The 12765-nt window shown below is 40.1% G+C and overlaps 2 protein-coding genes across 2 annotated transcripts; one reads left to right on the forward strand and one right to left on the reverse strand.

Annotated features, from left to right (window-relative positions):
• The first annotated feature begins 165 nt into the window (after positions 1–165).
• On the forward strand, positions 166–5251 carry LOC116383903 (kelch domain-containing protein 1). Its single transcript, XM_031848087.1, is given in 15 exon segments — positions 166–670; positions 743–745; positions 1316–1386; positions 1642–1759; positions 2174–2310; positions 2643–2730; positions 2998–3081; positions 3244–3274; positions 3277–3323; positions 3449–3507; positions 3646–3755; positions 3838–3910; positions 4024–4108; positions 4398–4450; positions 4854–5251. Coding segments are annotated over 15 exon segments (1203 nt in total). The 5' UTR covers positions 166–565; the 3' UTR covers positions 4993–5251.
• A 1-nt stretch (position 5252) lies between these two features.
• LOC116383901 (uncharacterized) lies at positions 5253–7791 on the reverse strand. The gene is made up of 3 exons (XM_031848086.1): positions 7058–7791; positions 6822–6889; positions 5253–6375 (listed from the first exon to the last, which is right to left on the reverse strand). Exons 1-3 carry the CDS (start codon positions 7532–7534, stop codon positions 6273–6275), a joined length of 648 nt encoding a protein of 215 aa, XP_031703946.1. The 5' UTR covers positions 7535–7791; the 3' UTR covers positions 5253–6272.
• Between the last annotated feature and the right edge of the window lie 4974 nt (positions 7792–12765).

A 12765-nucleotide genomic window follows, 5' to 3' on the forward strand; every position in this document is an offset into this window, starting at 1 on the left:
GCTAAACGTCCACTTCCGCATGTATTTCGTCACTTCCGCTGAAGAATCACGCGCTACTCGCTTTGCTCTCTAGTTTTGTCAGGAACCACGACAGAAAGCTTTTATTTTGACAAGCAAAAAAAGGACCGGAAGCTGAAAATTATTCTGTATCTGTTTTGACGCAGTTTATGGGAGCGAGAATTTTTTTGCTGTTTTTCACACGATGAGGAAAAAAACGTCACGATAACTAAAAGCGAACGTGAGTATGTTTAGAAGTGTTTTTGTGGAAAAATAGGCTCATTTCTGTAATGTGGACACCGTTTGTTTACCTACCATTCTGTAAGGTTAGCCCTCCATAATCGCTAGAATACTCGTATGTACATAATCGCATGTACAAATACCATAACATGTACTAATGTTTATCTTAAACCGAAGACAACATGAGGAGCCTGGTTTGTGTCTGCCTCAGCTCGCTCTTGTTACTTCTCTCACTATTACAACTGCTTAACCTGATGACATTTTTAGACAGATTTTATTTTTTTAAAAGGCTCAAAAGCTCGGTTCTTTCTATTAATAGCAGCCAGTCATGGACTCCGCGTTTGAGAGGCACTGCTCGGAGCTGGTGGCCCGGGAGAGGAGCGGACACACGGCTGTGGTCCAGGAAGACCTGCTCTATGTGTGGGGGGGGGGGGTTACTTGGTGAGCCAAACTAAGTAACACAAAAAAGAAAAATGTGCCAAATCAGCTGTTTTACGTGTGTCAGCTTGTACTGATACAATGTCATGTTAGCATAAAACACCACACACAGAAATCAGTCTTAGGCCTCCTATGTTTTACTTTTTAGAGCAAAACATAGCACACGATCAGCCTGTGACATATGATCCATGGTTACAGATAAAACTACAGCTAAGATGCTGTTTACATGTTGGTGCACAATTAATAATACATTAATAACAATCCAGTAATGGAATATATAGAATAGTATAACACTGTGAAATGACTGAGACTGCGCATAACACTTATTTTTACTTTTGATACTTTAAGCACATTCTGCGGATAATACTTAAGTACGTTTACTTTTACTCAAACATTTTAAATGTAGAACTTTTCTTTGTATGGACTATTTTTACAGTGTGTTATTACTACTTTTACTCAAGTAAAGGATCTGACTACTTCCTTCACCACCGTTTATGCAGCACCCACACATACCCACACTACGAAAAATACATACTGAGCAAACCAGCATGCTAATATGGTTTACAGCACATTAACAGACTCAAGACATATTGCCACCGAACCTATTTATGTCATGATAATATACATGTATCCTCTACAGTCAATTGCTGATGGGGAGGTTTTCCTTCCCAACGATGAAATCTGGGTGTACGACTTAGAACAAGGTGCATGGTAAGAATACAAAACAAATTCCAAATGTGGCTGTTTGATGTCAAAATTTCCCCCACAGTAATATGAAATCCTCTTCCTCTTTGTGGGGAGTTTCATCATTTTTTGCCACTGCACAGGCACGTCACAATTATCTTAAGTTTGAAATGATAAGGACTTGCCTGGAATGATCTGCTGTCTAGCGTTGTTGTAAAAATGTGTCATAACATAAGTGAATTTAAGTAGTTTTATCAACATTCTTTTTTACTTCTTTTGAAGGGAAATGTTTCACATGTCAGGGGAAGTCCCTCCCTCTATGTCGGGGACATGCGGCTGCTCTCTGAATGGACACTTGTACATATTTGGAGGTTGTGATGACAATGAACAGACCAACCAGGTGAGGCGGATGACTGATACTCCACACAGTTCATGACACCTTAATTATGGATTACTTCACATATACGACACGTTTCATTATATGTGTTATTGTGTGGTTAAATAACCATGAACACCAAAGTAGGGCTGGCAATACTTCAATATGACAATTTATTTCCTTTCGTGTTGAAATCAGGTATTAAGATATTGTAATACACAATTATCAATTCATTGAACTACCAGAAAACATGCTTTATCGTGATGTATATATCGTCATGAAGATATGAAATGACCTTTAGTCTGATAGAAGATTTTGGCCATATCGCCCAGCCCTACATCAAGCTATGTCTAAAATGTCCTGCAGGGTGTGAGTACACTGACATAATGAATCACCCGAATGTCACATCTTAGACTGAGCAAAGTTGACAAGAAGAAGTGATCACTGTTTGCCTTCAAACTGATTTATTGTGTCAACCTGACAGATGGTAAATACATGTGGCGGAAGATCGTGCATGAGAGCGGCTCTGCTCCTTCACCTCGAGACAAACTGTCTTGCTGGGTTTACAATGAAAGGTAAGCACCATGAAAATGTGAATTTTAACTGTTTGAAGTTGTACCTGTGACTTTATGAACTACTGCTTCATTATTACCCGTCAAAACACACATTTGCAGCTATGAATTTGGTTTCCGTATCCTCTCATTTTTAGTTGAATACTGATTGTTTTCATGCCTTGCACGTCAAAACATCGCACTAATAAAAACATATAGGAGCTCGAAAATGTCAGTGTGCAGAGAGCCTCTCCTTTCCCTCTGTTGCTGTTTTTTGATCACTGTGTTACCAACTGAACCCATAATCTGCGCTTGCATGATAGTAATTGTGATCATCTTTGATTAATGTTCTCCAGGATCATCTACTTTGGAGGATATGGCCGCAAACTGCTGACCAATATTGAAAGCAGGAACAGAAGCTTCATTGTTGATGAAGCATCATGGGTAATATTTTGATTGACTATAAATCTGTCACATTTGCTATCCCACCAGTGCAGTGAACATATTTTTAACAGGATATCAGTGACACGAGTTATTTGGAGTTCTGTTTTCTTTTGTTTCTTTTTTCGTTAATTTTTACGAGATTTTGTTCTAATATGTGTCAGGCCAGAGAGTGATATATTTCAGCATCTTGTGACAAAACTGACCAATACTACTCGTAAACAGCCTCATATAGATACGAATAATTTCATGTTAAACATGTCTGTTCAGATGGAAGATGTCCTCTGGGGATGGAACAACGAGGTTCATGTATTTGACACCATGAAAGCCAGTTGGGGTGAACCACAGACCCATGTGAGTCAGGTAGTCACAGTGTGATTTGTGCTTTTATACACTCAATGCAATGAATAGATTACGAGTAGTGATGTGAGATTTAAGCGATAAGGGAAGTTTAGCAGTATTGAGAACAATTTCAAAATTCTCACATGATATTACAGAGACAGTTTTTGTGTGCAGGGCCGTGCTCCAGCCCCAAGGGCCGCCCATGCCGTGCAGCAATCAGCTGTAGAGGATACGTTTGTGGAGGCAGAGTCATGGTGGGAGCTCTACATGCTTTTCAGTTCTTCTCATATGTTCACATCAACAAGAAGTCATCGGTAGCAGCAAGCAGAGAAACACAAATCAAAGTCTGCATTAGTAACTTCATCTCTTTTAAATGCAGGAAACCAGGACGAGTGACATTCACTGCCTAGACTTTAAAACATGGACGTGGTCAGAAATGTACGTATGTGTTGTGATCAATGACAAACTACAGGTGCCTAGAAGACGTCTATCTCAACATTGTCATTGATATTTTAAGGCAGGCTCATCTGTTGATAGGTTTGTCTTTGACAGCGTTGTGCAAAACCTGTTTTCCAGAATCCCATTGTCCACCTCTCCAGTGGGTAGATCGTGGCATACGCTCACCGCTCTATCAGACGGCGGATTGTTCCTGTTCGGAGGTCTCAGTGTAGACTGCAAACCAATGAGTAAGAAAATGTACCCCTTTCTTCACTTTTATTCTCCTTGTTCCTTTGGTCAATTTATGTTCTTGTCTTTTTCATCAATCAGGTGATGGGTGGTTGCTTGATGTTGAAACAAAGAAATGGAGAGAAGTTCAGCATCCTTTTAAAGATAAGCCAAGGTAGCAATTTATGAATGTTTACAAGATGTGCAACCACAAAATTACGAGTTTTTCATTTATTATTCTGTGCTAGATTTAAAGAGTGTGGCTGTAAATTGTTTCCCCTGTCCAAGGTTGTGGCACACTGCGAGTCCAGGCAAAGACTCTGATGTCATTGTGTTTGGTGGAAGCTGTGACTCTATCCTCCTTGTTGACACCGTAAGTATCACAGAGACGTTTTAGAAGCTGAAAAAGAGATGTGAGATTCTAATTTTAGAGAGCTGAAATCATCACATGACAAACTAAATCTCTAAAAGCATAGCAAATTCACATTACCACAGTTGCAACTCTGAAACTATGTGGAGAGACATGTAAAGTAACTCTCAACAGCTCTGTAATGAAGATGTGTTCAGGTGCTGTTTAGTGTCCGTGTACTGAATAACACTTCACAGAAAACCTGCATGAGATTCAAAATAGACCCTTACAAATCCTGCACATTTCTCTTCAGGGTCACTGCAATGATGCACTTGTTTTCCAGATGCAGCCATATCCTCTTTTCAGGTAAGAAAGGTCTTTATTTAGAAAACATCAAAGATATCATTTTATAAGCCACAGAAAGACGAATCTAATAATTGTATAGCAGAAATAGACATTCTGACTTGTCAAACAGTTGGAATTGATAACATCAATTAATGATGGATTACATTTAGGTGTTAGCTCCATAATGTGCATGCTGGCTTACTGGTTAGAGCCATCATTAATTATATTAGATTCCCTTGTGCTTCTCCTGTTCTGGCAATTAAAATATCTGCATTTAAAAGGTCATGTTTTAAATATAATGTATTGTATCAAGATAAACCTCTTTAGATGTATCATTTAATTTACAAGGGTTATATTTACTTTGCTTACATAATCTTTTTCCCAAAATAGAAATGAGAAAATGACGGTCTTTTTCTTCTGACAGGATTTGTGAGGATTATATTGCAATGAATTTGAGGAACTATGAGACGCTCAGATATCAGCTTCCTCTCCTTCCTCCCAAACTCCTGACGGCAGTACAGACGAGGATGTCTTTCTACAGGCCGACCAAGAAGCAAAGATAGTAGTTCAAAGAATGTTATCATTGCCAAAAACAATGCAATATCATACAATTTCTTATTTAAGTACTGTACTTCCTTCAGTGTGAACATTCCAATCACACTGTGTGGCAGCGTTTTTATTTTTTAAATATATTGTGCAAACATATTTATGGTGTTTTATTTTATGATTTTAGAGATGCAGATTTTATTTTGTACAGTCTGCCTGCTGAATACTATTACAACCTGTGAGGACTGTGATAATTAAATGGCACATTGAAGTGTTTTTTGCCTGATGTGGATTATTAGACTAGAGAGGTATATAAAGTATCAGTAAACTAAGGCAACACACACCAATTCACACATGATCAAAAATACAATAATCATTTTTTATTTGCAATATAAAACAAAATTACAAAACTCTTCTTTTACGTTTCTAATTGGGATTTACCTTTCGTTAAACTGACAAAATTCAGATTGTTGACACATAGTAATCACATCAATGGTCAAGTGTGTGTTCATGCACACAACTTCTGTGTTCCACCACTAAGTGGCAGCAGGCCTTTACGTTTCACTGTGGCTGAAACGCAGCTGGGTCAAACTGAGCCTGACTGAGAGTCTCTGTTGTCACACATTCCTTCTTCATAAGGGTGGAAAAGTGCAGGAACTGCAGCCAGGAAGGAAACCTGAAATAAACAGTACCAGCTCATACCTTTGCAGGGTGTCCACTTCTGAAAAACGATACCCTGGCCTATACATTGCGCTGAATGCACAAAACTGCTGGTGGAAAATGTTATTTTTGCATATAGCCACAAGAATGTGCGTTGACTGCTATTTCAGTTTTAGAAACCAGGGAGATATCCGTGCTCTCTCCTTAACTTATTAACAGACAAGTAATAGGTAACAAATAAGTAGGTGTGTTCTCTGTGGGAGGCCTGCAGTGGGGGGTGACAGTGACACCAGACCACTGCAGATAACAAACCGGGGAGGCTTCTGTCAGACCTGGTCTGTGAAGAGAACCTCCTGGCACCGGTTGAGGATGGTGTTATAACTCTGCAATTACACTGCTTCATGTTGTTAAATAAGACTTCGGTAAATGCAGAGGCATTGAGTGCAGAAACACAAGCAACGTTAAATTGGAAATCCTGCTTAAATACAATGAATGTAGCCTTCCTTAGTAGCAGGAAATTGTCAAAAGAAACCCTGCTTCCCTTTCTATTTTATTTTTATTTCTTCTGCAAACTGCTGTATGCCATGAGGGCAGCTGGAAAGGACAACGGCTTTCCTGCAGCTTTCTCAGCTGGGGGTCAACTAAACTCTTTCTCAATAGTTTCCATCAGCTCTTCCTCTGATCCATCATACAGGATGACTGGCATGGTGAGAGAGGAGCTATGGCAGCTGCCAAAAGTCCTGAGGAGAGTTGAGAGACATGATGTCAAGAACATGGTAATAAAAACAGGAATTGTAAGTGATACTTGATATTTTCACACCAGATGTATAGATCAACCCACAACAACATCAAACAATCAACTGATGAATTTCTAATGTATATGATTCACTAAAAGGCCACCAAGGGCCAGTATGAAATATATTTAGTGAAGTTGTTTTTGAGGCATGTTATGGAAATATGTTGTTTTTTGAGCGACCGGTTTTCACACAAACCTCAAACAAAGCAGAAACAGACAGACACTTGTTTGTTTCTGCCCTGCTTGCAGACGTCTGACTAATCTGATCTGCCCTGAGAATAGTGGGTTGGTATTTCTATCCCTTTAAGGTGAATTTGATCTGGCCCTGCTCGGTTTTTACTACTCCACTGAGCTCGGAAATCCAATATTTATTACAGCTGTCTTACTTACGATTGTTTTTCTGATGTGGGAACAGCTTCCAACAAAGCCCCTCTTGTCAAACAGCCCTGAGAGGAAGACTGACATAAACAAGAGAGGACAGAAAGGGTAACATGGGTTTTCATCTTCGACTCATTGTTATTCAAATATCATCACGCTGTTAATGATATATAATAAACTGTTATGATTAGATACATCCTGTGCTATTCAACAATAATGATAAAATAATAGAATTTAAAAGTCCTTACACTGCACTGACTGGGGCAAGCAGGTGTGAAAGCATCCCCGCTCCTCTTGTTTACATCTCTTGATCCACCGCGTGAGCCACGTGGCTCCTCGGTTCGGGACCGAGGAGCTGAGCTGAGATCCTCGTCATCCTCCTGGCTGAAATGACACAGTCCGTATGTTTTGGATCTGATGACCGTCTTCTTCGGATGATTTGTCTTCACGGTAGCTCTCCCTCGCTCCTTGCAATCTGTGAGAAAGGTGTCCATCTCTCCATCAATGTCATCGTCCTCCCTGGAAAAGTCAGAGTCGTGTCCCTCGCTGTGGCAGTCCGGTTGCGCACGGTTGCGCGCGTTGCGCAAAATCGCATGGATTTTGAGAGGCTTGAATGGACGGCTGTCCTGTTTGGGGTAAGTGACACCGGCAGTTGTTTGGGTCACGTTCACCTCGCTGACACACGCAGGTGCAACTTTCTTCCCTCGGCTTGTACCGCTGCCCATGGCCGTCTGTCTGGCTGCTTTCAAAATCTAAATGCAAAGTCCCATTTCCAAATTCCTCATGCGCACCAGCAGCTTCCAGAGTTGAACATTAACCAACAAAGATCCTGGCAGTGTTTAAGGTCAGTTTTCAATTAGGTTTATGGCTGTAAGACAGCTCTTTGGCTAAACATCAGCTCTAAAGGCCAATTTTCTTAAAAATGTCCCGCCACCGATTTGCAGACGCATGTTCTCCATGTTCACAGACCCGCTGCCTGCAAACTTTCTGGTAACTCCACATCAGGATGAGGAGCAGAGTGTAAGTTACATAACACCAGTTTGGCTCAGGACCCCAGGGAGAAATCTCCGCCTTCTTATAGAGGGAAACGCACACCCTTTATGTTTCCATTATTTGTACTGGACAAAAGTAACTTCCACTTTTACTTCAGAACCTCTGTTACTGCTCATATTTTCTTATTCATCTAAGAATTTAAACATTTTCAGACAAAAAAAAAATGCCTGCATTGAAATATTCAGCCATTCCCAGGATTGAGAAAGATGTTACATAAAGACAGTATTACCATGAAAAGGCTAACTGTATCTGTATCACGTCAGCAGCAATGACCAGCCTTTGGCCCCTCTGTGTTCAGCTAATAGATTTTATTGAGGCAAGTGAGGTCAGGAGTGAGTGAGTTCCTGTCCGCCCGCCATGTACAGGAGGCCCCCAAGTTCAACAGCCCCTCCGGTGACTGATTAAGACTCGAGCACTGAGCCTCAAGAGAAGAGGGCATTCCTTTCCAACAACTTGGGCTTCCCAGAGATTCCTCAATACGCTTTTGTTTGATCCACTTGCACATACAAAAGACACAGCAGGAGCATCTCCCTGCCAGAGCTGTCCAACAAGAACCCAGAGTCACCGGAGTAAAGAAGTTGTTTGCTATCTTTCATTAAGTGTCTCTTTCTCTCTCTTTCCTTGCTTGTGTGCACAGTGTACACATGTGTGTGTGTGTCAGACAGCTGTGCAACCTGTTCTCTCTGGAGGATGACCAAGTCAAAGACACCTGCTTTTAAACAACTAGTATATTCCAAACTGTGAGTGTGTGTGTGTGTGTGTGTGTGTGTGTGTTTTGCTTTTGTTGAGAGAACAAGAGTAAGATGTCGGGGAAAGATCTACACTGTTGTTCCTTCACTTAAATGTTACTGAAACAGAATGCTTACGCTGAAAACATGTAGCTCGTTTGAAGACTACTCTCAGTAGCAGTTACTTATTGTTTTCATGAAAGGCCCATTGTGGTATCCTGATTTAAATATGAATATCTTTATAAAACCATTCCTCCACCGCTGTCCAAACAAAAATGTTCATTTTTAGTTTTTTTTACATTTTCTCAGAGATTGCCTTATAGGGGAAAGAGCTTCCGAGCAAAACTGGAACATCCTCCTGATTGGGCAAGGATTGTATTAATGTAAACTGCAGTTCTTGCCTCTCCAAAAGTCAAATAAAATCTACTTAAGTCCTAATTTTAGTTTGTACCCAGTACTTCCACCCTTGCATCTCTTGGAGTCTTGTTTCTGTTGTTTTTCAAACCTTTATTTCTGTTATTCTCTGCCTGTACCAGTCCATCGTTAAAAAGATCAGGCGGCCACATCTGGAAGAGAACTCAACAGCTTCCAGACGAGGGGGAGGATCTGCCACGAGAAGGAAGCCGCAGCCCAGCTCCCTGCATAACTGTGGCTTCTCTGACTTCTCCAACATTCACGAATATTCCTCCTCCCATAGACCGCGACTTGGAACTCTTGTTCTGTAAATTGTATGGCTTTTCGTATCAAATCCTCCAAAACTATGTGAATTGAAATGATTCTGGGACGGCAATTAGACAAAGTGTGAGCTGTTTTTGCAACGTATACAAATGCCCTTTGCTCTCTTCCAACAGCAACAAAGCATGTGTAAGAAATTTCAATTATTATGACTCAACTGCTCGATTTGAAGGGCAACAAAATAAACTTCAAACTTATTATTGACTTGTTTTAGTCAAAGACACATTTCTGCCATAATGTCTGATGAAACCAAATCTCTGGAGAGCATTTGACAAGCCAGCTGCCTGCTGATAGGCATTCCAGTAAAACTGTCTGGGCCTCTTATCCCGCCAGCATGAACATGACAGGGTCAACAACACCACCAACATAAACACTCATCACATCCTGTAGCAACATTTTTCAGAGGGTCTCCTGTTTACCAGTACATGATGAGGCTCCACTCAGACCAACACCCTAAGATTTAAAAGAGGATCTGTATTCCTCAATAATTCCATCCACTGTCCTCTCTCTTTACAGACTTTATGCCACCATTTCGAAATGATATGATATACTGTACATTTGAAATTTCCCACAGAGGACACCACAGCTTCTTCCATCCATTAAGACACTACACAAACTGAGACAGAGGGACATTGTAACTCTGACACGGTGACATAAGGTTGTCAGGGCAGCAGTCAATGCAGTTCAACTGTAATAAAAGAACCGGGGCAGCCCTGTTTAACTTTGAGCTAACTTTGTAAATTAAGGGTTTCGCAGTTGTGTTGACATTGAAAGTACGTCACAGAGGTGAACTTATGATCTCTGTGGGAGGTTTGCGGGAAACTTTTTCATTGCTCCCTGCAAACCTTATACTCTCAGTCAACACAATTATAAAGACACACCCATCATTATCATTGACAGCTTGCTGTAAGAGTGAGGCATCAACCTTTGTTGTGATCTCATGATTTAGTTTACGTTACCCAAGCAGCAAATTGTGAAAAGAGTGTTAAGCTTATAACCAGCAGATGGAGCCAGCATTCAAGAAACACAAACCGCACAGTCTCTCCTCTGTTGATTCCCACCAGTAAAGACACTGAAAGGTCTGTGAACTGGACAATGGTAGCTCGCACTGCATCTGCAAATACAACTTTGCTTTCCAGGTTTAATAAATTAGGGTGTGGGGTTTGCAGTTGTAATAAAGCAAAGGAACCAAAACTATCAAGACATTTTGAGTCAAAATATGCTCTATTGATATTGTTTTGAATAGTAATGCAAGAGAAACATTATACAGTAGGTTCATTTCTTTTTACCATGAATTGGTAAAAACAAAGGACTAATTCACGACAACAATAATCTAAAAGGAAGCACACTGTAACCATTAAAAGCCACTGAGAAGTAAAGCGAGATGGCTGCGTCTGCAATTCCATACTAACATGCGATTTAGTGAGCTAAAACAGTACATGGGATTTTCTGGTACATCTGAAAACTTTCTTTGAAACCAATAGTATGTGAATTGCATACTATTTCGGGTGAAATATTACAGTATGCAAACACTGGAGACTATGCCGGCATAAATATCCCACAATGCAATGCGGTGGTGATGACAGTGTTCATAACAGATAATGGCAGACAGCTCTTTAACTTCAACAATGCTTCAATGTAAGTGTAAGGATCAGATTCTACTTTGCATATTGGCTTTCCACTCACTCTCCCATGCTTCTGTGCACCGTGTGCTGGTAGGTCTTCTCAGACCAGTAGTCTGTGGTCACTACTGCAGTGACCCTTTTTCTGTCAAAAGGCCATGTAATCAACAGAAAACAATTACTGCTTCTCTCAGGCGCTGAAAGCACTCAATACCAGCATCTGCTCACTTCCTAATTACCTTCTAGGTAAAAGCGTTATTTAGAGAGGACCTCACAGCAATCAATCCTTGCATTATACTTGGCTTGTTTGTCAGCATCCATATGTGTCGGATTGGAAGTGTCAGGTCTGTTCAGTTCAATTACATTTGATTAACTTTACCTATACCTTTTATTTATATATAATTTTCTTGCATTTCTTAGTAACTTTTTCCTCTTCTTACCTAATCCACTGTAAACGTTTGACCTGAAAGTATATCCTGGTGTACTCCTTAGGCTCATTTTACCCGTTAGCTCCCAGGCTAGTGCTAACCTGCAGTTTGCCTCCACAACCGAGCGTTTTAAATACCTCCCCTTTGTTTAGGGAGTTTTATTTGTATTTACCTCTAGCTATTCAAGATATCTCCTCTGGCAGAAATGTCACGTCAATGAGGGCAAGTTGCTGTGAAGCGTTGGCTCAGTCAAGTTCTTAGCTCCGATGTTGATGTGGAAAGAATACACCAAGGTAAAACTGTAGCTGTTTCTCAGAAATCCTTTGTGTTCTCATTGGTTGCATTGTGGGTCTTTGTCCATTTGAAATGGTGTGTTACAAAAATAACTAAGCCTTTAAGGCTGGATAGGAAGAGTTTCATGAAGTCTAATAAAGTCTAAGAAGAAAAATATGTGTTTGAAGTTTTTACTTGCTTGTAGTGAAGCTAGCAGTGTGGCAAAACTAATGACATTGCAATCAGCCTCAGCATTACTTTGCTAATTAGCGCTAATTAGTAAAGTATGCTAAAATGTTAAAGTACAATGATAAACATTATACCTGCTAAACATCAACATGTTAGTGTTGTCATTATGTGTATGTTTCCATGCTGAGGCAGACTCTTAAGTCTGATTGGTCTCTATCTACTCGTGCTCTAAGCAATTCAGCTTTCAGTCAGTTACCCCTTGGTTACACTGGAAAAAATAGAGTTGGAATAAAGCAACTTCCTGAACAAATTGCAATCGACAAGCTTTCAATTGCTTTTAGTAACTGAACTAAAATAAATCCCAAATATTGACTGGCTATAGACTATAAATCTAATTGTTAAAAGATTTAAAATAGCAAGCAAGCAAATCAACAAAAATATGGCCAAATAAGAAGCTATGCTGCTAAATTGCCGTTTCCGGTTTGATGATGTCCATGGTGCTGAAAGGCCACTGATGACACTACATATACAATTGTGCTAAATACCTCACTATTTAATTGATAAAGTCCTGAGGTATGTGAAGGATTTTGTGCAGACCTTCTCAAATCTACAAGTCCTTTAAAATGATTTTGGATTACAATAATCTTATATAATTGAATTTGGAAACCTTCTGCAGTAGCTCTGTGCAACTAAATCTTTCTTTTTAACTGATTTGTAATAATGAAACAGTTGCCAGGTAGCAGAGCATGTTATAGGCTGTAGAAAGTGTGCTTTCCCTTACAAAAACAAGTGTGGATGCACTTCATGACATACAGGAACACAGCTCAGTGTTTACTGTGTATGGGAATGCTTGTACCTGCCTGCCAGATATGGGAATAAGTATAGTGGGCAGTTGAAAAAAGTGCCATATATGTGCACACCCCTCTCT

Source organism: Anarrhichthys ocellatus, unplaced genomic scaffold (genome assembly GCF_004355925.1).
Source record: "Anarrhichthys ocellatus isolate YVR2014 unplaced genomic scaffold, GSC_Weel_1.0 scaffold7, whole genome shotgun sequence".
In the NCBI taxonomy this organism is placed as follows: Eukaryota; Metazoa; Chordata; class Actinopteri; order Perciformes; family Anarhichadidae; genus Anarrhichthys; species Anarrhichthys ocellatus.

Excerpts from the sequence above, each read along its gene's own strand:
- LOC116383901 (XM_031848086.1), bottom strand. The coding sequence starts at position 7,534 with ATGGGCAGCGGTACAAGCCGAGGGAAGAAAGTTGCACCTGCGTGTGTC. Across the intron at positions 6,890-7,057 it reads CTTGCCCCAGTCAGTGCAGT|TCTTCCTCTCAGGGCTGTTT; the intron begins GTAAGGACTTTT and ends TGTTTATGTCAG. Across the intron at positions 6,376-6,821 it reads CCCACATCAGAAAAACAATC|GACTTTTGGCAGCTGCCATA; the intron begins GTAAGTAAGACA and ends AACTCTCCTCAG.